At 51.8% G+C, this 24675-nt stretch overlaps 2 protein-coding genes across 3 annotated transcripts in view; one reads left to right on the top strand and one right to left on the bottom strand.

Annotated features, from left to right (window-relative positions):
• The first annotated feature begins 1508 nt into the window (after nt 1-1508).
• Nucleotides 1509-24237, top strand: DUOX2 (dual oxidase 2). 2 transcript variants are annotated; one of them, XM_054273124.1, is made up of 33 exons: nt 1509-1572; nt 2270-2353; nt 4909-5073; nt 7203-7390; nt 8418-8619; nt 9321-9487; nt 9570-9630; nt 10125-10221; nt 11429-11516; nt 11856-11958; nt 12102-12265; nt 12668-12834; nt 12978-13096; nt 14155-14292; nt 14910-15023; nt 15650-15852; nt 16047-16232; nt 16652-16877; nt 17475-17568; nt 17736-17911; nt 18538-18607; nt 19042-19137; nt 19888-20066; nt 20978-21208; nt 21435-21534; nt 21653-21702; nt 21852-21979; nt 22194-22347; nt 22467-22699; nt 22947-23105; nt 23301-23456; nt 23556-23684; nt 24115-24237. In XM_054273124.1, exons 1-33 carry the CDS (start codon nt 1509-1511, stop codon nt 24235-24237), a joined length of 4614 nt encoding a protein of 1537 aa, XP_054129099.1. The 2 variants fall into 2 exon arrangements, with proteins under 2 accessions (XP_054129099.1, XP_054129100.1); XM_054273125.1 differs by having other exon boundaries at nt 1527-1572; nt 18538-18598.
• ZNF609 (zinc finger protein 609) overlaps nt 23268-24675 on the bottom strand; it is a 163039-nt gene continuing 161631 nt past the window's right edge. The window contains exon 11 of the mRNA XM_054273123.1: nt 23268-23280. The gene's annotated coding sequence lies outside the window, so the exon portion shown is untranslated. The remainder of the gene's footprint in view (nt 23281-24675) is intronic.

The raw sequence follows: 24675 nt of genomic DNA, 5'->3' as shown, positions 1-24675 counted from the left end.
GTCCCCCCTAAGGGAAGGAGCTGCTTCACCAGGGAGAGCTTTCAGACAGGACAGTCCCAGTCCCATGGTGACAGCACTGTGCCCATCCTGCCAGAGACCACAGGCACCTCCTTGTGTCTCTGTGAGCCAAACTTCCCTGTTCTTTGTGCAGAATGGGGCTCACAGAGCCTCTGGTGCAGCCCAGCAGCTGCACAAAATAAATCCCACATCCCCCAGACCATGCTCAGCACAGGGTGGAAAGGATGGAAGAGCTGTGGTGATGGCCAAGGAGTGTGGAAATGTCACTTCTTGAGACACAACTTATTTTCTAATGCAAAAAACCAAAAGTACAGGAATTTTTGGCAGATGTAACCACAGGTCACGTGCTCTGCTCACAGCCTGATGATGAGTGTTTAAATTGATGGATGTAATCAATGTGAGTGCAAATGATAATATTTAAGTCTCAGATCACTTTGTTTTCCAAGCAGACAGTTCCACATGAACTCATGTTTTGCAGTTTGCACCACTGGGGGTTACAGGTGAAAAATCCACACTGCAATTCTCAGTAAATGAAATATAAAACCTACAGAGCTGCTGGGAATGTGTAAGCCTTTCCAAAACCAGATTTTATTTCAGTTTTAATTAAATTAATGAAAAAAAAATTAAAAATTAGAAACAGCAATTTGGATGTGACAGAGTGGTGTAGGAAAAGCTGAAACTTGTATGTTGCTGCATCTCCTGGCAGCACAGCTCTTCTGAAATAGTGCTGATATTTGGATGCACACTGAACCAGGAACAAAGAGCTGTATTTAGTGGAAAACCCTGTCTTGGAGTTAAATTCAGGTTTGGCATTTCTGTGCATGAAAAGCCAGGGGTGGGTGGAATTGTCACATTTGTGACTCTGAGTCACTTCACAATTCAGACTGGGATTCCCTCTCTTTCACCAGGTATTGCCTGGGATTTTAAATGCTCAGTTCCCACTGGTGAAATCTGCTCTGGATCCAGGGCTTTTGTGGAAAGGGAGATGGTAAAGCACTATGAGAAAGGCTGGGCAGGAGGGATGGCCATCAGGTCAGCTCAGAGGGGATCAGATTATCCCATCACACACTCTGGGATGGCTGACTGTGTGCTGAGGCTGTCCCATCGTGTTCACAGCTGGATTTGCTTGGATGGGTCGATGCAGGGGGAATTTCCAGCTGCAATGTGCCTGTCTCTGTGATGAAGGGCTTTCTGTGACAGAGCAGATGGTGAGCTGTGGGTCTGAACTGGGACACCCCAAGGCAGGAACACTGGTCCTGCTCCAGCAGAACCTTCCCAAGGTGGTGGTGGGGTCTCACCCAACTCTTGCCAGCTTCCCAGAGCCCACATTAGCAGGCACTGCTGATGGATGATGGCAGCAGGGGGGTTTTATCCAGCAGCACAAACCACAACAAGGAGCTGAGGTTTGCTCTTTCCACATTTCTGGGAAGAGCCCAACTGCATCTCCCTCCCTCTCATTTCCATTTGCAGGTTGCTACTTCCAAGGGCTGATGGAACCTGCAGCAGCGATGCTGAGCTTGGTGGTGGCTCTGGTGGGAACATGGACCTCGGGGGGTAGGTGTGATTTGGGGAGGGGAACACAAGGGGAGATCCTATGTGGTTGATGCCCCTCATGGGAATTTCCCCTTACCCACAGGACATCATTTCAGAGCACCCTGCTCTTGTGGAGGTGTCTCTGCCCAGGGTGAATGGAACCAGGTGGTGTTTATGGCTAATTCCAACACAAATTCCATCATTCTGTGATCCAGTTTGTGAGGAGATAAGAAAAAAGTTGGAGCAAAGTGCAGGTGGAGAGACTGCCCTATGGCAGCTGAGCACACAGCTTGTTAGCTGGAAGTCTTTGCTAGTATTAGCAAAATAAAAAGTAAAAGTAATAAAAATTAACATGAAGGAAATAAGGTTGATGCAAAAGCGCCAAGTATTTCCTTGATTCATGTGGACTTTGTAGGGGTCAGAAGTAAGGAGAGGTTTCTGATCCAGTGAGACAGAAGGAGAAAAGGAATGTCTTTTGGGATTAGACTGGTGGTGGCCACAAATTGATCTGGGGACATCAGGATCACAAGCATGAGTTTCTAATTTTAGCCATTGTCCCTCAAAAGGAGCGCAAAACTTGTCTGCGAACCCGCATAACTGGGAAGTCTCAGAAAGAATATGGGGAAAAAAAATCCCAATGTAAATATAATTCTCTAGTGGTGATGCTTGTTTCATGCTTTTTTCTTGCTGCTGCTGAGGTGTGTTCTGTGTGTTGCAGGAGCCCAGGAGAGCATCTCGTGGGAGGTGCAGCGCTACGATGGCTGGTACAACAACCTGCTGCACCACAGCCACGGCTCTGTGGGTGAGTGCCAGGGGTGCCAGGGTGGCATGGGCACCATGAGCTGCCCCCTGGGCATTGGGCTTCCTGACAATCTACAGGTCTTGCTGGTGTTGGATCAGTCCCAGAGCAAAGCTTTGTGCCTTTGTGAGATAGCTCAGAATGGACCCAGCTCTTTTCAGCAGGTGTTTCTGTGGTGGTCAGGGATCCCAGAGCTGCAAAAAGCATCTTTAGCCAAAATCAGCACACAGTTCAACCAGGATTCAACACAAGGCAGAAGAGCTCATGGTCCAGGCATGTGATGGTGTTCACAAGGGTTCTTGGATGAGGGAAGAGATGAAGATCTGACTCCATGTTTCAGAAGGCTGATTTATTATTTTATGATATATATTACATTAAAACTATACTAAAAGAATGGAAGAAAAGGATCTCATCAGAAGGCTAGCAAAGAATAGAAAAGAAAGAATGAATAACAAAGGCAGCTGTCCCAGACTCTCTGTCTGAGCCAGCTGACTGTGATTGGCCATTAATTAGGAACAACCACATGAGACCAATCACAGATGCACCTGTTGCATTCCACAGCAGCAGATAATCAATGTTTGCATTTTGTTCCTGAGGCCTTTCAGCTTCTCAGGAGGAAAACTCCTAAGGAAAGGATTTTCCAGAAAAGTTATCTGCCACACAGGCATGCTGAACCTTTGATTTTCTGCCCTACAGAGATGTGATACCATGTGCTGGGAGGGGCATTTGGGATTTCCCTGTGCCATTGGTGAACTGTTTCCTCATGCTACAGCCATGGGCTCAACTCTAGATGTCCCTGAGCCAGGGACCTGGACAGATCAGGCAGGATCTTACTTAAAACACTGAAGGTTCTGAATCCTCATTTCTGGCAGGTTGGTCACTGCTCTGGTGACACACTGGCTCTCCCACACGACATGTGTGTCACCAGCCTTTAGTAACACCAAAGCCTGACAGGAAAAACCAGCCCTGACAGGCCAGGCCTTCCTCTTCTAGAACCGACAGACCAGACTTTAAGTTTTGGAAACCAATATGTGGAAACTAAGCCACAAACTAAGGCAGGAATTAAGGATTTCCCCCAGTTCTGGGGAGCTCCAGTAAATGGTGACAAGGCAGTGAGAAATGACCAGGAGGCCTCTGGGCCTTTCAGTTTTGGGACCAGCAGTGTGTGCAAAATCAGGGTGTTTCTCTCTCATCTTCACACTTGTCTCTGGCTGTTCCCTCTGCTATTCCCTATGGTGCTGGAAAACACCACACTTTTGTAGGATCTCACTGTTAATATGGGGGACAGCTCAACATCACTCCAGTTACCCACTGGAGCCCCATCCCAGACCTTCAGGAGGCAGCAAGGAAGGACACGGACAAGAGAAGGACAGCTGGAAGAGAGGAGGGTCCCTCCTGGCTCTAAGAGTGCTGATTCCACTGTTGCAAGCAGTTTTGGGCAATGCCACCAAAATTTACATGTTCTTGGCCACTCTGAGAATCCACGCTGTCATAGACATCTTTTATGAAAATCCTTTCCTTAGGATTTTTTCTCCTGAGAAGCTGAGAGGCCCCAGGAACAAAATATAAACATTGATTATCTGCTGCTGTGGAATGCAACAGGTGCATCTGGGATTGGTCTCATGTTGGTTGTTTCTAATTAATGGCCAATCACAGTCAGCTGGCTCGGACTCTCTGTCCCAGACACAAGCCTTTGTTATCATTCTTTATTATTCTATTCTTAGCTAGCCTTCTGATGAAATCCTTTCTTCTATTCTTTTAGTATAGTTTTAATATAATATATGATGCTGGCAAGGGGGGCTATTTACAGACTATGAATGAGACAAGGCTGCTATAGAAAGCGCCTCGAGCTGTTTATTTTACAACATCAGCCTCGTTATGACAATGGGAAGACACTGGCAGCTCACAATCCAGGCAACAGGCCAAAAAACTTAATGTTACAACTTACTTTATAAGCTTCTTGATCAATCACACAGAGCAAAAGCATATTGACAGTGGTTCTATCCAATCACCACAAGCACACATACCTTTGGTTAAAACAATGCTTGCTTATTTCAAATCCAATACCTACTTGTAAGCTTTAAAACACAACACATAGAACTCCATTATTAAGCTTTAACCTTCCTAATATCTTGCTAGATAAACTTTTCTGTAGCTTAGAGAGCTATTCAGACAAGCATTAATACACAGGCCATTGTTCTATTTACCCTTGCTTTTTCTACAGTTTAAATAATTTTTCTGCTGACCTATCTCATGGCTGCTGCTTAGCTCTGCTCACAGTTCTGCTGTATCTGAGGCCTGCCTTTTGCAGCTTTCCCCAAAACCCTCTAATTTTGTGGATTCTCACAATTTACATCATAAAACAATAAATCAAGCCTTCTAAAACATGGAGTCAAATCCTCATCTCTTCCCTCATCCTCAGACCCCTGCGAACACGGTCACACCACGCTGTGCTCTCGCTGTCCTCTGGCACCCGAACACACATCCACGTGTCCTGCCGTGGCTGGGGAGCACAGGACCCACGTTAACCAATCTCCCCTGTGTGTTTGGTGCTGCAGGAGCCAGGCTGCTGCGTCTGCTGCCGGCGCACTTCGCGGACGGCGTGTACCAGGCGCTGCAGGAGCCCCGCGTGCCCAACGCGCGCCAGCTGAGCACCGCGCTGGCACGGGGCCCCTCGGGGCTGCCCTCCCGCAGGAACAACACCGTGCTCGCCGTCTTCTTTGGTAAGACCCTGCTGGGGAAGGTGAAACAGGAGAGCCTTACAAATATGATTGCCTGGCAAAAGATTTTGAGAATATGGAAACTATAAGCGAGATTGAAATGAAAGCAAGCTTTGAGATCTTTCAGTTACTGAACAACTGGAAAACAATGGTGTGGCCAGCTGAAGGAAATCCCCTTTGGATGGAACAACACCCTCTGCTTGCAGACAGGCCCAAGGGTCTGAGCAGACCCTACAACTTGGCAGAAGGAGCCCAAAGAGGAGTTTTTAGGGCTTAAAATGTAGCACAGTATGGTAATGTAGTGATTCTTATAGGTTGTATGCAAATGCTACAGGATTTGTATATTGTACTACATTGGTTAGTGAGAATTAGAATATTCAACACAGAAGAAGATTTATGGTATTATAACAGGAACTTCGCTCACTTTTCTATGCTCTTAGCTCTTACTCTTACCTCTTGTCTCTTAGCTCTTACCCTTTAACTCTCTTATGCTTTTACCCTCTCACCCTCTCATCCTCTCTACCCCCCCCTCTTCTCTGGGGCCTGCTCTGAGCTGTGGCTGGCAGCTCCCAGCAGGGCCCTGCACCCAGGCCCTTTGAAATAAACCTCAAATTCCAAAACCAGAAGAAGATTTATTGTATTGTAACGGGAACCTCACCCTGTGATCCTCTCTTTTACTCTCTCATTCTCTCTTTATCACTCTCTTTATCTCTCTTTCTCTCTTTGGGGCCTGCTCCGAGCTGTGGCTGGCAGCTCCCAGCAGGGCCCTGCACCCAGGCCCTTTGCAATAAACCCCAAATTTCATGACCTGGATGCAGACATCTCTTGTCTCCCTCTGTCCCAATCGTGCAACCCCCCATCAATCCTACAAGACCCCACACTCACTGCAAAAATGGTGATTTGGGTGAAAAAAAGTTGGTTTGTCACACACCCAAGGCCATGCATAGGAGCGCTCCTCACCCAGTGCTCCGCAGCAGACCCACTGCTATCAGATCCACAGACACTTGTGGATATTGAATCCACAGACCCTGGTGGATATCATTACCCCTTGGATATTGTCAGAACCCAGGACATCCCTCTGCCTGTCCTGGATGGCTCAAGCCCCTGCCAGGGGGCTCAGAGACCTTGGCACAGAGCCCAAGACCACCCCTGTGCCTTTGATTTTGACCCATGGAAAAAATTACCAAACTCATATGAGGATTTAGAAGCCACAAAAGTTTAAGTAGAATGACAGCTAGTTTGTCACAGGGCGGAAAAGTAGAATTTTGGGGTTTTTAGAATGAGAACTCGCAGTCCCAAGATGGAGGAATTTGGGTGTGCCTTGGCCTTTTTTCTCCTTCTTCCTAGCCTCCATCTTCTGGGGATTCTGGCACTTTTGGATTGATTTAGAGTAGAAACTCACTGTCTAACATAGGTGATAGGTATTGGGAAATTACTGTAAATAATGTACACATAGTTTTTAGTATAGAAGATAACTGAAGGTGGTCAGTGTGCCTCAACCCAACCTACCAGACAGACCTCAGCAGGCCAGAGAAAGGATGTTGTAGATAACAGAGAATAAACAACCTTGAAAACCAGGACAGAAGAATCCCAACTCCTTCTTTAGTTGCCAGGCTGGGAAAAGAAAAACTCTCTGACACATCTGAGAGTTATCCTGACCACAGAGACCCCCAAGAGTCCCCTACATGACTTCACCACAGCACTGTCTGGCTAGGAGAGATCATGTGGGTTTTTGGTGACCTTTGCCAGGTGACCCAAGTGCTGATATTTGTCATTTGGGAACTTCCTCATTTCTTTTAGCAGCGGAGTTGCCCCACGGCGAAAACACCAGACAGGTGTGATAAGAGCCGTGCTGGGCTGCACTGCTGCAAGCTGGAGCAGCTTTTTCAGTCTCCCAGGAGCTCAGTGGGGTCTTAGCTCTCCAGGCCTGGAGGTGTTTGTCTCTGGGGCATCATGGAATCCCAGAATGTGCGGGTTGGAAGGGATCTCAATGGTCATTTTGTTCAAGAAGGCCAGGTTCCTTCCAGCCCTGTTCAGCCTGGCCTGGGTCACCCTGGCTGCTCGTGGTGGTGCCCTCAGCCTGCCCACAGCTGCCCTGCTCCAGCTGCTGACCAGGCTTTGGTGTCTGCCAGGTTTCCACGTGCTCCTGGACATCCTGGAGACAGAGAAGCCTGGCTGCCCTGCTGAGTTCCTCAACATCCACATCCCCTCTGGAGACCCCGTGTTTGACCCTGCTGGCACTGGAGATGTGGTCCTGCCCTTCCAGCGCGTCCGCTGGGCAGCAGAGACAGGACAGAGCCCCAACAGCCCCCGGGAGCAGGTGGGTGTGCTCTCCTCTGCTCTTTGCTTTTCATCCAAATTCTTCTCCACCCACCATTGGGGTCAGTAACACCCAATATAATTTACAAAAATAACTGATAGCACTACAACATCCCTAAAAATACACATCTCTCAAGTGTTTGAACCAACTAAATGAACCCAAAGTCAACTTCCAGTTTCACATTGAGCAATGCTAGTGATTGCCCAGGGTCAAAGCATTTCCCGAATGAAGAAAAGGGAATTAGGTCAGTTAATTATTGCACGTTGTTTTAGGCACCAAGTTCTGTCTTTAATAATGTATCACAAAGCTGAGCTGGCCCTGCTGCAAAGTTGTGGTGCTTCCCTGAATTTCAGTCATTTTGGAAAATAAATCCAGGTTTTCCCCCAGTTTCTCTGGATTTTGCTGTTCTGCTTGTGTTCCCCAGATTTCTTTCATGCTGGAGATCTCCCCAGCCAAAATCACCAAAGTGAAACACCCCCCTAAACCTTTCAGGGGACAAACCCTGAAGAGACCAATTTAGCAAGTCATGTTTTTATCAATATTTAAAAGCTTAAAAAAATATTTTTCAGAATAAAAAGTATGTTTCCATGCAAACATTTGGCAGGGGAGATGTTCAACATGCTTCCAGGATAGTGGGTCTTCCTACTGTGAGATCAGAGGGGAAAGCTCTGGTGTTCCCAGTTTCCCCAGAGATGGGTTTAGTCCCCTTCCAGCCTACATGGGAGGGATGTCTCTACAGATGTCTGCTTCTGGGCATAGCCAAAATAATTGGGGAAAAAACAATCCCAAATGTACTTTTGAAAAGCCTGTACCTGGTTATTTCCTCTACCTGGCACTAACTCCTGAAGTTTGCATAGAGATTGTCTGTGTTTTAATTTGCTTCCTGAGAGCTCTGGTTAAAATGAGGTTAAAACAGAGTGCTTTGCAAGAGCAAAATAGGCAGATTGGGGCTTTCCAGACCTCTTTTTTACACCTTTCCAGTGAAACCCTGTCCCCTGTTAATGCCTCTTCCCTGTGCCTGTCCTAGACCAACGGAGTGACAGGCTGGCTGGATGGCAGCTCCATCTACGGCCCCTCTCACTCCTGGAGCGATGCCCTGAGGAGCTTCCAGGGGGGACAGCTGGCAGCAGGGCCCAACGGGAGCCTCCCCAGGCAGACAGACGGGAGGGTGCCCATGTGGAAGGCTCTGGATCCATCCACGGGACAGGGCGGTCCCCAAGGGATCTACGGTAAGGGGCCATCCCAATGGTTCCTCATCCCTGCAGGGAGCAGGGGGTCCCTGGAGCTGAGCCCAGGAAAGGGGAAAGGGCAGAAGATGCAGGATTTGTGGATCAGGAGGGCTGTGGGAGAGCAGGCAGGTTCCCAAGGGGTGGAAGATTTGAGCCCCAGGAGCTCCAGAGGCCACATGTCCTGGTGGCAATGTCAGAGAGCAGCTCTGATCCCAGCTGAACTCTGGGGAAAGGGCTGCTGCTGACACAAACCCACCCAGCTTGCTTGGAGCTCCTCACCTGCCCAACATTTGGTCATGCTGGGGCCCGGTGCTGCTGCTCACCTGCCCAGGTTGCTGCTCTGGCTGGGGAGAAGGAAGGGCGAGGGGACAAGGGGACACTGGGCTGGGTGTGCTCCTCCAGGGACATGGGACACTGGGCTGGACCCACAGGGCTGGAGGTGGCCCTCCGGGGACAAGGGGACACTGGGCTGGAGCCACAGGGCTGGAGGTGGCCCTCCAGGGACAAGGGACACTGGGCTGGACACACAGGGCTGGGTGAGCTCCTCCAGGGACAAGGGACACTGGGCTGGACCCACAGCGCTGGGTGTGCTCCTCCAGGGACAAGGGCTGGACCCACAAGGCTGGGGGTGCTCCTCCAGCCACGGGTAAAGCTAGACCCAGCGGTGACACCCCCAGTGATGGTCGTGGTGGCTCTTGCAGACCTGGGGAGTGCCTGGGGCAATGAGAGCCCCTTCCTGCAGGCCGAGAGCATCGCCTGGTTCCGCTACCACAACCACGTGGCCGCAGCCCTGGCCCATCAGCATCCTGCCTGGTCCGATGAGGATCTCTTCCAGCACGCCCGCAAGAGGGTCATCGCCACCTTCCAGGTGAGGGCTGGCACCCCCCAGCTCTGCTGGGACCCCCAGGAGCTTGCCTGGTTCTGGCCCTGACCCATTTCCCTGTTCCTAGAACATCGTTCTGTACGAGTGGCTGCCGACCCTGCTGGGCACACAGGTCCCCGAGTACCAAGGTGAGGGTGGGCAGAGCAGGGCTGGGAGCAGGGGAGGGGATAGGGGAGCTGGTGGGTGGGGAGGGAGAGGGGGCTTGGCCCCTTTTCCCTCCAGCCTGACGGTGTTCACGGGGGTCTCATGTTGAGGGAAGAGACTAGGATCTGATTCTATGTTTCAGAAGGCTTGATTTATTATTTTATGATATATATTACATTAAAACTATACTAAAAGAATAGAAGAGAAGGTTTCATCAGAAGGCTGGCTAAGCTAATAACAGAAAGGAAGGAATGATAATAAAGATTTGTGGCTTGACTCGGTGTCCGAGCCAGCTGACTGTGATTGTCCATTAATTAGAAACAACCACATGAGACCAATCACAGATGCACCTGTTGCATTCCACAGCAGCAGATAATCAATGTTTACATTTTGTTCCTGAGGCCTTTCAGCTTCTCAGGAGGAAAAATCCTAAGGAAAGGATTTTCCTTAAAAAGATGTCTGCACCACTCCCCCACAGGTTACCAGCAGCACCTGGACCCCAGCATCTCCCCTGAATTTGTGGCAGCTGCCAGGCAATTCCTGGCCACCATGGTGCCTCCAGGAGTTTACAAGAGGTAGGAGCAGCCTACTGGGACCATGGGACTGTGTGAGGGGAGGGGATGCCCAAGCTGGGCTGGTGACTGGAAATGGTCTTTGTTGGGATGATTGTTGGGGGAGATGAAAGAAAGCATTATAAATATGATTGTCTAGCAAAAGATTTTGAGAATATAGAAACTATAAGCAAAATTGAAATGAAAGCAAACTTTGAGATACCTTACTAAACAACTACAAAAATATAGTATGACCAGCTAAAAGTAATCCCCTTTTAATGAAACAATACCCTCTGCTTGCAACCAAGTCCAAAAGTCAGAGCAGACCCTACTAACTTAGCAAAAAAAGTCCAAAGAGTAATTTTTAAAATTACATTTAAAATGTAACAGAATATAGTAATGTAATAATTCTTATGAAGTGTATGTAAATACGATGAAATTTATATATTGTACTGAATGCGTTAGTAAAAATTAGAATATTCAACACAAAAAAAGATTTATTGTATTGTAATAAGAACCTCTCTCTCGTCCTCCTTTACTCTCTCTCTCTCTCTCTCATTCTCTTTACCCCTCTCTTCTCTCAAGCCTGCTCTGAGCTGCAACTAGTAAAAGTAAAGAACTTGTAAAGAACCCCTTTACAATAAATCATAAATTCCACAACCTAACATCAAAAATCTCTCATCTCCACCTGTCCCAACCATCCTACCCCACTGTCACCCCTACCAATGCTCTCTGTCCCTTCCCCATGTCTCAGCTGAGACAGCCAAGTCCTGGCAGCTGCAGGCACCCCTGGCTCAGGGCTGTGGGCTCAATCCTTCTCTGTTCGTACAGGAACACCAGGGGCAGGTTCAATCCCTCTCTGCTGTTCCAGGGACACCAGGGGCAGGTTCAATCCTTCTCTGTTCATACAGGGACACCAGGGGCAGGTTCAATCCCTCTCTGTTCTTCCAGGGACACCAGGGGCAGGTTCAATCCCTCTCTGCTGTTCCAGGGACACCAGGGGCAGGTTCAATCCTTCTCTGTTCATACAGGGACACCAGGGGCAGGTTCAATCCCTCTCTGTTCTTCCAGGGACACCAGGGGCAGGTTCAATCCCTCTCTGCTGTTCCAGGGACACCAGGGGCAGGTTCAATCCTTCTCTGTTCGTACAGGAACACCAGGGGCAGGTTCAATCCCTCTTTGCTGTTCCAGGGACACCAGGGGCAGGTTCAATCCCTCTCTGTTTTTCCAGGGATGCCAGGTGCAGGTTCCAGAACGTGTCTGCCTCCGGTGCCTCGTTCCCTGCAGTGCGGCTCTGCAACAGCTACTGGAGCAGAGAGGTACAGGGTGGGGAGCACGGGGTCCCTGGGCATGTGGCAGGCTGGCCAGGGGGCTTCATCCCTTGCTCTGGGTTATGGGGCCCTCCACAGTGGTCTGTAAGGGAAATTGGGTGCAGAGCATGACAGCCAGACCAGGGGTGAGGGGTCCTCCCCGTCCAGCATCCCCAGCCTTCAGCTGTGTCAGGCTCAGGCCTCGAGGCTGAGCTGATGTGGAGAAAATGAGCCGGGAAGGGATCCCTGATTCCCCTGCACCCCTGGGGGCACCAGTTCAGGGTTGTGGGGCTGCTTTCTGTCCTCCCCTGTGCAAGAGGAATAATTTGCTCCTCCCTTGCCTGTCAGAGCCCTGGGCTGCAGCAGGCAGAAGATGTGGATGAGCTTCTGCTGGGGATGAGCTCGCAGATAGCAGAGCAGGAGGACAACGTTGTGGTGGAGGATCTGCAAGGTCTGTACTGCAGCTGTGCCTGTGCTGGGGCAGGGTGGGGAGGCAGGTGCCATTGCCTCCTTCATCAGCACCCAGCCACAGAGCTCAGCCTCTTTCATGGAGGTGCAGGGAGCTACAGACACACAGAGCATGTGCCCCCACAGATTTCTGGTACGGACCCCTGAAGTATTCCCGCACTGACTACGTGGCCAGCTGGATCCAGCGAGGGAGGGACTTTGGCCTGCCCACCTACAACCACGCCCGGCAGCATTTTGGGTTGGAACCTCTCCAAAACTGGTCAAGCCTTGCCCCACACCTGGAGCCACAGGTAACAGGGCAGGGAATGCTTGTGGAACAAAGGGTGATGGGTTGTTCCAGACAGGAACTGAATTCTGCAGCTTCATAGGAAGGGGGAGATCAGTGCATGTCCTGATTTTCATGCCTGCAGGGGGTAACTGTGTAATTTCATGGCATGAATAAACCTTCCTGTCCCAGTGCCACCGGGCACTCTGCTCCTCCTAGAGCTGATGTGCCCTGGGAGTGATGCTCAGCTGCTCAAGTTCAAGCCGTGGGCTCCAGGCTGTGTGAGGCTCAGCACCCTCCCAGCCCACAAAGTGTGTGATGCCTGGGAAATGCACATTCCTTACACCTCCCAAGGCTTGCCAACACTTTCTGGTGCCCTGGCAGAACTCCCTGTGCTCACGGATGTGTGCTGGGGGTTTCTCACCAGGTCCTGCAGAAGGTTGCTGCCCTGTATGGCAACAACCTGGCTGGGCTGGAGCTGCTCCCTGGAGGCATGCTGGAGGCTAATGGCTCCCTCTTCTCCACCATCATCCTGGAACAGTTCCTGCGCCTGCGTGACGCCGACAGGTTTTGGTTTGAAAACACCAAGAATGGGTAATGGCCTTGTCCCTGTCTGGGAGTTGTTCTGCAAACCCCAGTAACACATGAAAACTGGAGGAAAAGCATCCTCCAGCTTCCTCAGTTCCCTCCTGATGCTGGTCAGTGACAACCACTTGTCTCCATGTCCTTTTTCCCAGGCTGTTCACAGAGGAGGAGATTAGAGAGATCCGTAACACCACCTTCCACAGCGTGCTGACTTCTGTCACCTCTGCCAAACCCACAGACCTCCAGCCCCACGTGTTCATGTGGACACAGGGTGAGTGCACCCTGCAGTGGGAGGGCACAGGGAGGGAATGGCTCCTGCAAGGCAGCAAGGGGAACAGAGTGACACCCCAGTGACACAGCTGGTGAGTAAATGGCACAGGGAACACATCAGGATTGGAGTTTCTCAAGCCTCACACCTGCTATGACCCTAAACCAGCAAAATGGGCACAAAATGCAGGGGTTGCTTGTGAGCAAGATGTTGATACACGGTGTAGATGTTGAAGGAGGGCTGTAGTGCAGGCAGGCATGATCCCAAGGGAAAAATGCATATTACTGTTTGGCAAAATGCCTTTTCCTCTTGGAATATTGCCACACCTTCCCATTTACTGGAAACATTACATGTGGGCAACATTCCAGACCTTGCAAGGTGCTTTCATTCCCATGGTGTGTGTTCCTTGTAGTCACACCAGGAGGACTTCCTGCAGGATCCAGATGAGTGCAGGCTCTGAGCCCCAGATTGCTGTGGCGCAGGGTCTTGCTCAGCCCATCCCAACAGGAGAGGGGATGGTGCTGAACCTGCAGAGCACTTGAGTCCAGTTCTGTGCTTGGTTTGCTGTGGCAGGCAAAAGTTGAACCCAAACTCAAAGGCTGTCCCCAAGAGGTGGAGTTTAAATCAAGCACCCCAATTCTGCTGTCCCCAAGATGTGGAGTTTAAATCAAGCCCCCCAATTCTGCTGTCCCCAAGATGTGGAGTTTAAATCAAGCACCCCAATTCTGCTGTCCCCAAGATGTGGAGTTTAAATCAAGCCCCCCAATTCTGCTGTCCCCAAGATGTGGAGTTTAAATCAAGCACCCCAATTCTGCTGTCCCCAAGATGTGGAGTTTAAATCAAGCCCCCCAATTCTGCTGTCCCCAAGATGTGGAGTTTAAATCAAGCCCCCCAATTCTGCTGTCCCCAAGATGTGGAGTTTAAATCAAGCCCCCCAGTTCTGCACTGCTGGGTCGCTCAGCCATGACCCCCGTCAGCATCTTCATGCAGAGGCTCCTGGGGGGATGCAGGTGGGCTGGGTACAAGGTCAGTGACACTCACAGCCTGTTTCCCCCTTGCAGGGGACCCATGCCCCCAGCCCCAGCAGCTGACAGCTCAACTCCTGGCCAACTGCACGCCCATGATGGTGCTGGACTACTTTGCAGGCAGCGGCGCGGGCTTCGGCATCATCATCGTTGTCCTCTGCTGCCTGCCCCTGGGTTTGTCATCCTGTTCCCTCTTCCTGTCACTGTCCTCCTCTTCCACCTCTCCACCAGAGAAAGGGGCTGAGTGCCCATGGACAGAGCAGCTCCCAGCAGGGGCTGCTGAGTCCTGGTCTCTGCTGGGGTGCTTGAGCTGGCAGGGTCCTTGGGCACCAGGAGGGAGCCAAGGGGGGAAGGAGCTCTGTGATCTCTCATGTGTGACCATGTTCACAGGGGTCTGAGGATGAGGGAAGAGATAAGGGTTTTACTTTATGTTTAATGTATCAGAAGGCTTGATATATTATTTTATGATATATATTACATTAAAACTATACTAAAAGAATAGAAGGAATGATTTCATCAGAAGGCTAGCTGAGAATAGAATAGAAAAGAATGATAACAAAAGCTCTCAGACTCTCTGTCCAAGCCAGCTGGGCTGTGATTAGCCATTAATTACAAACATCCAACATGGGCCAATCACAGATGCACCTGTTGCATTCCCCAGCAGCAGATAACCATTGTTTACATTTTGTTCCTGAGGCCTCTCAGCTTCTCAGGAGGAAAAATCTTAAAGAAAGGATTTTTCACAAAAGATGTCTGTGACACTCATGCCCCTTTCTCCCCTGTGTCCCCAGTGACTCTGTTTGTGGCCTGGGTGGTTGCTGCTCTGCGCAGGAGGGATTTCCAGAAGCTGCAGAGGAAGCAGGGCACCAGCGTGCGCAGGGAGGTGTCGGGCGAGGCCGTGCATGGTGAGTGGCACTGCCAGCCCTGCGGTGGCATCTGCTGCTGCTGCAGCCAGGGCACTCTCTGACACTGCCAGCCCTGAGGTGGCATCTGCTGCTGCTGCTGCTGCAGCCAGGGCACTCTCTGAGGCAGGGCTGGGCCTGGGGCTTGTACCCACATGGGTTTTAAGGAGGAACAGTTTACCCAGGAGCACAGTCAGAAGTGGGACAGGGAGCCCAGAGAGCCTGGTAGCCCATCCTACGCAAGGCCTGACCAGCTACAGCACTGAACAGACTGACCTGTGGCTGGTCCTGCTCTGGGCAGGAGGTTGGGCAAGATTCCCTTCCAACCTGAGTCATCCTGTGCCCCTCCAATTCCAATCCTCCCCAGGCCCCACCTTGCCTGAAGGAAACCTGTGCACAGCAATTGCACCAGTAGCTCCAGGACAGGGACAGTATCCCCTTGCTCTGCCTCCCTGCTCCCTAGCCTGGACTCCTCCTGTGTCCATGTGCTGGAGCTCTGCAGTTAGGAGATATCATTATTCTTTGAGACCTTCCTGGTCAGGAAATCACTCCCAAACTGCCTCTCAGTGCAGGAGGTTCTGAGATGGGCAGGAACCTTTCCAGCTGAGTCCTGTGCTCTCTCCCACCAGCCATGGAGTGGCATGGGCCCAAGGCAGACAGCTGTCCTGTCTACATTCAGCTCCAAGCTGACAAAGAGCTCAAAGTGCTGGACAGCAGAGGGTCTGTGCTGCGGAGCATCAACCTGAAAGCCCAGCCAAGGGTGGAGGTGATCCTCTCCAACAACAGAGGCAACAAAGCTCTGCTCCTGAAGAGCCCCAAGGAGTACGACCTGGTAAGTGCCATGGTGCCTGGGGGATGGCACCTTGCCCTGGGCCCTCCACAGTCCCCTGCACCACCCAGCTGGGGGCACTGGGAGCACTGTAAGGCCTTGGAGGGAGGTTGTGGCCTCCTGAGAACCACCAGGGCCAGGAAATACCGTGGAGCTGAGCCTCTGGTGATCACAGCCAGTCCGTGGGCCCTTTGCAGGTGCTGCTCTTCAATGGGGAGGCCGAGAGGAGCATCTTTGTTGGGAAGCTCAGAGACTACTTGAAGGAGAGCAGCTTTGGCCTGCATCTGTCCGAGATGAGGGAGCAGAACCTGATGAAACGGGCAGTCACCCAGGAGCAGAGAAAACAAATTCTAGAGACTTTCTTCAGGCACCTGTTTGCTCAGGTGTGTAGAGGTGTAGCAAGCCCTGATGCATGGAGGAAGGTATTTCTGTATTGGTTAACAATGAACATCGGGGCTGGTGCTTTCGGGAAGAGCTCGTAAATCATACACAAGGAAGCTGCCAATGCTTCCAGTAAATACATTTTCCTCTGCAGAAGACAAAGGGAGATCTCCTGCAGTGACGCAAGTGTCTAAAGTGGCAAAGAGACTGTTGGGTGATGTAACAGCTCTCCAGAGTGGTCAGCCACGTGGAGTGGGACAAGTCACATTGTGCAGGAGGGACACGGAACGTTCTCCATGGCATCTGCCATGAGTTTGGTGCCAGGGAGCCACCAGTCTTTGTGCTATAGGTCAGGAAGGAAACACCAGCCTTCTGCTCTGCCATCACTCACAGCATTTCTTTTGTGGGACACAACCTGCAGGTGCTGGAAATCGACAGATCCGATGCTGGGGAGCTCAGCTTTGAATCTTCACAGAAGGCAAGGGAGTCCCTCACCTGTGAGCTGAGCAGGGCTGAGTTTGCTGAAGCTCTGGGGCTCAAGGAGCACTCCATGTTTGTGGAGTCCATGTTCTCCCTGGCTGACAAAGACGGCAATGGCTACATCTCCTTTCGGGAGTTCCTGGACATCTTGGTGGTCTTCATGAAAGGTAGGAGCTGGAGCTGGTTAATGCCCCTGTCTGCTACCCTTGGACCTGTTTCTGGGCTCTGTCAGAGTGGAGGACATGACTCACACAGCAGGTCAACCTGTAGACACTGCTACAAGTTAAAATTTCCTTCACTCAGGACAGCTTCAGCTTGGGTCATGGGGCATGACAACGTGAATGTGTTTTCTGGAAGATGGTTCATGAGGGGAGCTGTCTTCCACCACCACAGACATGTCAGCCCTTTCTCCTGAAGGGACATCCTGTGCATCCTGTGCCTGGGAGGTCATGGCAACTGTGTCTGATATCTGATTCTCCATAAATGACCACTGGAATGATTGATTAACAGGTGGAGGTGTTGAATGTCAGATTCAATCAAAACAACTCCCAGGAAAATCATTGCTCTGCAAAAGCACACTTTGAAAAATAATGCACAAGAAAGAATGTGTGTCTACCCAATATTTACCTTGCACTTGAGAAAGTCAAGTGGAAGGGTGAGGCTCACTGCTGCAGGGTCCAGACACTCAAAAACAACATATGAAATCATCTTTGTCGATGAAGATTGGATCTTCTTCTAACTTTGCCTCTTCCTCTCCCCACCAGGGTCCCCAGAGGAAAAGTCCAAGGTGATGTTCAGGATGTATGACACTGATGAGAATGGGTTCCTGTCCAAGGAGGAGTTTCTGAGGATGCTCAGGTACTCTCCCTCCTCTCTCCTACTGTTTTCACAATGTTTATAGACATGTCTCCAGCAGCAGCTCCCAGTTTCTCTGCTTCTGTGCACAAGTGCAACCAAGAGCCCATTTCTCCCATGAAACTGGCCTGGGACTCAGCTGGTGTTCCAATGTCTCCTCCTTGCTCCAGGTCCTTCATTGAGATCTCCAACAACTGCCTGTCAAGTGAGCAGGCAGAGCAGGTGACCGAGTCCATGTTCCGGGCCTCGGGCTTCCAGGACCGCGAGGAGCTGACGTGGGAGAATTTCCATTACATGCTGCGGGACCACGACAGCGAGCTGCGCCTCACCCAGCTCTGCGTCAGAGGTCAGTGGGCACCGGCACAGCCCAGCTCCTGCAAGGCTGCAGGCAGTGGGCACCACCATTGCCTCTCAAATCCTGCCCCGTCAGCACCCCCACACCAACTGCAGTAATGGGGCTTCAGCTCGTCACTGACATCTTTTATGGAAAATCCTTTCCTTAGGGTTTTTTCTCCTGAGAAGCTGAGAGGCCTCAGGAACAAAATGTAAACAATGGTTATCTGCTGCTGTGGAATGCAACAGGCAGATCTGTGATTGGTCTCATGTGGTTGTTTCTAATTAATGGCCAATCACAGTCAGCTGGCTCAGACAGAGAGCCAAGCCACAAACCATTGTTATCATTTCTTTGCTATTCTATTCTTAGCTACCCTTCTGATGAAATCCTTTCTTCTATTCTTTTAGTATAGTTTTTGATATAATATACATCATAAAATAATAAATCAAGCCTTCTGAAACATGGAGTCAGATCCTCGTCTCTTCCCTCATCCAAGAACCCCTGTGAACACTGTCACATCAGCTGTTGCTTCATGTGTGATGTTTGGGCCAGTTCACAGCTTTTCCCTGGCCACAGAAGATTCCTAAACTTTGTCCTGCACCTTCTGAATGGCTGTTTGTCATTTTGTCTCCTCAAAGGTATCCCTGAGGTCTCCAAGCAAAATCTGCGCAACTGTGTCTCCTTCATAAAAAAGAACGAGCCAAAAGGGTAAGCTCCCTTCCTTAGTGGCACTGTGGCTATTCCTTCTCTTCCTGGTGGCTCACATCTGTCCTCCACCCCAAGCCTTCCAGCAAATGTTCCCACCAGATGTTGGAGCTCCCAGAGCTGGGGAAGCGGTGCGAAGCACATGCTGCAGGGGACTGCCATCCCCTCCCCAGGCACAGCCAGAAGGGGGAATTGCCTCCTGCAGAGCCCTGTTGCATCCTCTGTGTGGGGATGGGAGTCCTGCATTGCCCTTCAGATGGAGGGGTTATCTTGGAGTGAATCCAATGTGCAAGTGGAGTTAATGCAGGCAGGCTTGCAGGAAAGAGCTGGACATGTCCCCAGCTAAGCCTGAGATGGGAAGTGGAGAAAAGGGGAAAATGTCAACAAGCACTTCTAGCAAATAGAACTCTGGGCTAGACACAGCTCTATTTCCACAGAGTCATCTCAGAGGAGAAGCAAGACCCAAACCTGGACACTGTGAGTCACTACATGGAGCGAAAAGGCCAAGAACTGAGGAAGAGACCAGGAAGAAAGTGAGTCCCCTCCCCAGCTGTGCTTTTGGGGCTTGGGCTTGTCCTGTTTGCTGCTTCTCACACTTCCGTGTCAGACTGGGTAGCCCTCTAGTCAAATGTCACTGCTCCAAGGAGGCACTCACTCATTGGCCAAGGAGCTACAGAAAGAATCCCATCTTGGCAGGACAGTGCCATAGCTGGGTCTGGGCGATGTGCCTCTACCAAAAAACCCAAAAAACTTCAAACAGATGAAGTGGCCAACTCCAGAGGTTGGAATAGTGGCTTTCAGAGAGGGGTTTTGTCTGACAGTTCCCGCCTGTGCTCCTCCTGGTTCACCTGGGCTGCCTACAAGAGCTGCAGGAGAGAATTTGTCCTCCCTGCTGTGGCAGCAGCAAGTATTTCTTGGAAGCAAGTATTTCAAGGCAGCAGTTCAGCTGCTGTTATTGTTGGCCATAATATCTTGGATTATCTTAATTGCACCAATTAAGGAAGTTCCCCTTTTCCAGAGATTTTTTTGATGGCTGAATAGTACTATGAAATTTACAGTTCTTATCTACAGTTTCATTTGTGAGTCATTGCCTCCACATTTACTACCAGCTTTTGAAGGAATTGCAGAGCAGGCTGACCTGAGATCACCCTCAGATGGTGTGTGCTCTGCAGGTCTCCCCTGCCGCTGATGTGACAGGGAAAAAACGAATCCCAAACCTGGGCCCTGAGCCATTCCTTGCCGGGAAGACCTCAGGGTGACACCAGCACTCCTGCATTTACCAGGGCAAACCAGTACCAGCTGCGTCTGTACACGGAAGCGCGACGGAAGAAGTACGAGAGGAACAAAGTCCAGCAGAAGATCCAGGAGTTCAAGCGCTTCGTTGAGAATTACCGGCGCCACATCGTCTGTGTCATCCTCTTCTCTGCCATCACTGCTGGTGTCTTTGCTGAGAGAGCCTACTGTGAGTGCCCACCCTGCCTTGCTGAGGGGCACGGGCTGCCTGCCTCAATGCTGGTGGATTTCCTGGAGCATGATGGGCACACCTTTGGGCAACAGTGTCAGTCCTGCCCTGGACTGAGATCTCTGGAAGGGTCTGGTCCAATGCCCTGCTGAGAGAAAACCCTTTTCCAAAGCTGAATGAGGCTGCTGAAGGCCTTGTCTAGAGAAGGTGTGAGGAGTTGCAAGGCTGGTGATTCCACTGCCTTGCTGGGCCTGTGCTGGTTTTTGACCACGCTCCCTGTGGAGAATTTCAAGTATTCAAACCTGAGTTTTCTACAGGGAAACTCGTGCTCTTGCCTCACATCTTTCCACTCTGCATGCCTGAGAAAGACTTGCTCTGTGTGCCCATGAGATGGCTGCAGACAGCCAGCTTCCCTGACCCATCTCCTCCAGCCTGAACAAGCCCATTTCTCTCAGCCTTTCCGTTTCATAGACATAGCTCTGTGATGTCCTGCAGCCCCCACCCATCCTGGTGGTCTCCACTGGACTCATTCCAGTTTATGGACACCTCTTATACCATTTCCCTCAGCTTTTCCCTTTCATAGTCATAGTTCTATGATGTCCTTCAGCTCCCACCCATCCTGGTGGTCTCCACTGGACTTATTCCAGTTTATGGACACTTCTTATATTGGATTCCCCATCTGAGGCCACAGTCCCAATGTGCAGATTCCCAGGTGGACATTCTCCTCCCTGGATCTCCAAGGAGACCCTGTCATCCAGCAGTCCTGGGTCGTTGTGCCCCTTTCCCCACACAAACCCACCCCTGGTGTCCCATTTTTGGTGGAGCCAGGCAGGTGGCTGTCCCCTTGCTGCAGGGAGGGTGATGTCCCTCAGTGCTGGGCACATGACACCCCCTCCGCTCTCTCTCCCCAGACTACGCCTTCGCATCCCCCAGCACTGGAATTGCACAGACCACCTTCGTGGGGATCATCATCTCCAGGGGTTCAGCTGCCTCCATCTCCTTCATGTACTCCTACATCCTGCTCACCATGTGCCGCAACCTCATCACCGTCCTGCGGGAGACCTTCCTCAATCACTACATCCCCTTCGACGCCGCCGTCGACTTCCACCGCTGGATTGCCATGGCAGCCCTGATTTTCTCAGGTGGGTGGGCTGCTGGGGCACTGCCACCCGCCAGCACAGGACCAGCCCATCACCCCGTGGCAGGACCAGAGACAGAAGCTAGAAGACCTTGCAGAGACATAGATGCCTTGCACTACAGAAAAGGAGTCCTCCGAGTCACTCCAGGTCCCAGGGGACATCATCAGAGTCTGACACATCTCCATCCACATCAATTGATGTTTCTTTCTCTGTGTTTTTTCTCTTACAGTGCTCCACACTGCAGGCCATGTAGTGAACGTCTACATCTTCTCAGTCACACCTCTCAGTGTGCTGTCCTGCCTTTTCTCCACTGTCTTTACAAATGATGGGTAGGTGGAATTTGAAGCAGACTCCATTCAAGGGTGTCCTGGGCACGGACAGAAATGAAAATGGAAACCACTAGTTCATTCTGGTCACTCCATGGTGCAATCTCTGGTCCTCCTCCAGGTCACAGCTCCCACAGAAGTATTACTGGTGGTTCTTCCAAACTGTTCCAGGTGAGAATAGGTGGTTCTTCCAAACTATTCCAGGTGGTTCTTCCAAACTATTCCAGGTCTATCCTAGCAGACAGACCTGCACACCTGTGTCCAGGATGGGCTGCCCTCTGCCCAGACAGTCAGAGCCCCTCTTAACTCTTCTCTCACAGGCATGACAGGAGTGCTGCTGCTCGTGGTCCTTGCTGTGATGTACGTGTTTGCCACACGCCACTTCCGGCGCGTCAGCTTCCAGGGATTTTGGATCACTCACCACCTCTACATGCTGCTCTACATCCTGGTAAAGGGTTGGGGCTGGAAGGGAGGGATGGTGGTACCCATGCACTGCAAGCCTGTAGGTGAATTCAGTGCAGCTGATGAGATGGAATAGCTTGGGGTAGTCCCAAGGGAGATGGTAGCCCCACTCCTGGCTCCCCATTGCTGTTGAGCTGCCACCAAATCATCCCTGGGCTGATGACTCGCCTTGCTAAAGGGTTCTGCTGCTCCCTGCCCAGGTCATCATCCATGGCAGCTATGCACTGATCCAGCAGCCCCGTTTCCACATCTACTTCATCATCCCAGCCCTCATCTACAGCGCAGACAAGCTGTACAGCCTGAGCAGGAAGAAGGTGGAGATCAGTGTGGTGAAAGCCGAGCTCCTGCCCTCAGGTACCACAGCATCCCTGCCCACCCAGCACCAGCCTAGCCCAGGCTCCCTGCAAGAACATCAGGGGCTGCAGCACTGCAGGAGCATCAACCCCCCAACATCTCCAACAACCTCCCCACAGGTGTCACCCACCTGCAGTTCCAGCGGCCACAGGACTTTGACTACAAGTCCGGGCAGTGGGTGCGCATCGCCTGCGTGGGGCTGGGCACCACGGAGTACCACCCGTTCACGCTGACCTCGGCCCCGCACGACGACACGCTGAGCCTGCACATCCGCGCTGTGGGGCCCTGGACCACCCGCCTGCGCGAGCTCTACTCGCCCAAGAGCCTGGCCCTCCTCGGCACGCTGCCCAAGGTGAGCCCTGCTCAGCATGTCACCCTTGGGGACACCCAGACATCTGCCCAAGGTCAGCCCTGCTCAGCATGTCACCCTTGGGGACACCTAGACATCTGCCCAAAGTGAGCCCTCACATGTCACCCATGGGGACGTCTAGACCAAGAGAGCATCTCAGCAATGGGTTGTGCCAAGTGTGAGGCACTCCTCCAGCCCTTCCAAGGCCTGGGCAAGCAGAGACTTCTGCTAACTTCTGTCTCCCTTCCAGCTCTACCTGGACGGGCCCTTTGGGGAGGGCCACCAGGAGTGGAACAAGTTTGAGGTGTCGGTGTTGGTGGGAGGAGGCATCGGGGTGACTCCCTTCGCATCCATTCTCAAGGACCTGGTCTTCAAGTCATCCATAAACTCCAAGCTGCTGTGTAAGAAGGTAAGAGTGTCTGAAAGACAAGCCCCCCTGAGAGGCTGGACTCGATCTCAGAGATCTTTTCCAACCTAACTGATTCGTGATTCTGAGATGCCTCCTGCTGCTTCTGGCCTCTTTGGGGGTAAAATCCTCTGTGGAGTCCATAGACATCCATAAGGAAGCCGGCCCCACTCTGGGCCTCATTCCAATGTGCTACAGATCTACTTCATCTGGGTGACGCGCACGCAGCGGCAGTTTGAGTGGCTGACAGACATCATCCGGGAGGTGGAGGAGTCAGACAAGAACGGCTTGGTCTCTGTGCACATCTACATCACACAGCTGGCCGAGAAGTTCGACCTGCGCACCACCATGCTGGTGAGCCTGGGCATCCAAGGGCAAGGGTGCCATGCCATGCCATGCCAGGCCATGCTGGGCTGTGCTGGGCCATCTGACATGCACCAATCTGTCTTTCAGTACATCTGTGAGCGGCACTTCCAGAAGGTGCTGAACAAGAGCCTGTTCACGGGGCTGCGCTCCATCACCCACTTTGGGCGCCCTCCCTTCGTGCCCTTTTTCAGCTCGCTGCAGGAGGTGCACCCTGAGGTCAGTGTCCACCTGGGGACAGGAGGAGGTGCACCCACTGGCCGTTGTGGAGGACTGGTCCCAGCCTGTCCCCAAGGTCCTGGAGACCTCAGTGGCATCTGTACCAAGAACAGTGCAGAAGGGGAATGAATCCTGTTTTCCCTCTGGAGCCAGGCTGAGCTGCAGGAGTCAGCAATGCCCCATACCTGCCAAACACCCCCTGCTATTGCAGGGCCCCAGCTGCAACCTCTGACCTGAGCTGGGGGGTTCCCATCCTTCCTCCATGGCCCTGGCAGCTCCATGGGAATGGGACAACCCCCCCAAAGGCCTCTGGAGGCTGAGACAGGCTGCTCAGCCAGCAGCCATGCCCACAGCTGTCAGAGAGCAAGGGGGGCTGACTGTGGGGAGAGCTGGTGCTGCAGCCTGACCCTTTGGCTCCCTCCTTGCCCAGGTGCAGAAGATCGGGGTGTTCAGCTGCGGCCCGCCCGGGATGACCAAGAGTGTGGAGCAGGCGTGCCGGCACATGAACAAGAAGGACCAGACCTACTTTGCACATCACTATGAGAATTTCTGACCCTACCCCACACTGTTCCACCCTCTGGCTGCAGCTGCATGATTTCACCCTAGCTCCTAGCAGCAATACTTCCAGCAGCCACTGTCCCAGGCACCTTCCCCAGGTGAAAGCCATGCAGAGCTGAGTGCAGGGATACTGAGACCCACACAGCAGAGATCTGTGTGCTAGTAAAGCCTTATCACCCAGCACTGCCCTACACGGCCCCAGTGAGAACCCCTGAGCCCTGCTACCATCCACACATCCCTGCAGCCCCACAGCCAGGGGCATGCTGGTGTCCCAACCCAGTTAAACCCAGCTCTGCTCCCTTAATGGCACAGGACAGAGCTTCTGCTCTGCTGGGGGACTCAGGGAATGTCTCTGACCAGCTTTGGGGAGCAGCTTGGTGCCTGCGCAACCTGAATTCACAGCACTTTGTTCCAAGACCCATGTGGTGAACAG

The sequence above is a fragment of the Melozone crissalis genome, unplaced genomic scaffold, assembly GCF_028551555.1.
Source record: "Melozone crissalis strain CALT ecotype California unplaced genomic scaffold, PUWL_Pcris_2 ptg000014l_1, whole genome shotgun sequence".
Taxonomy (NCBI): domain Eukaryota; kingdom Metazoa; phylum Chordata; class Aves; order Passeriformes; family Passerellidae; genus Melozone; species Melozone crissalis.
Note: the sequence above shows the minus strand (reverse complement) of the source record. Positions and strands in the feature narration are given on the sequence as shown.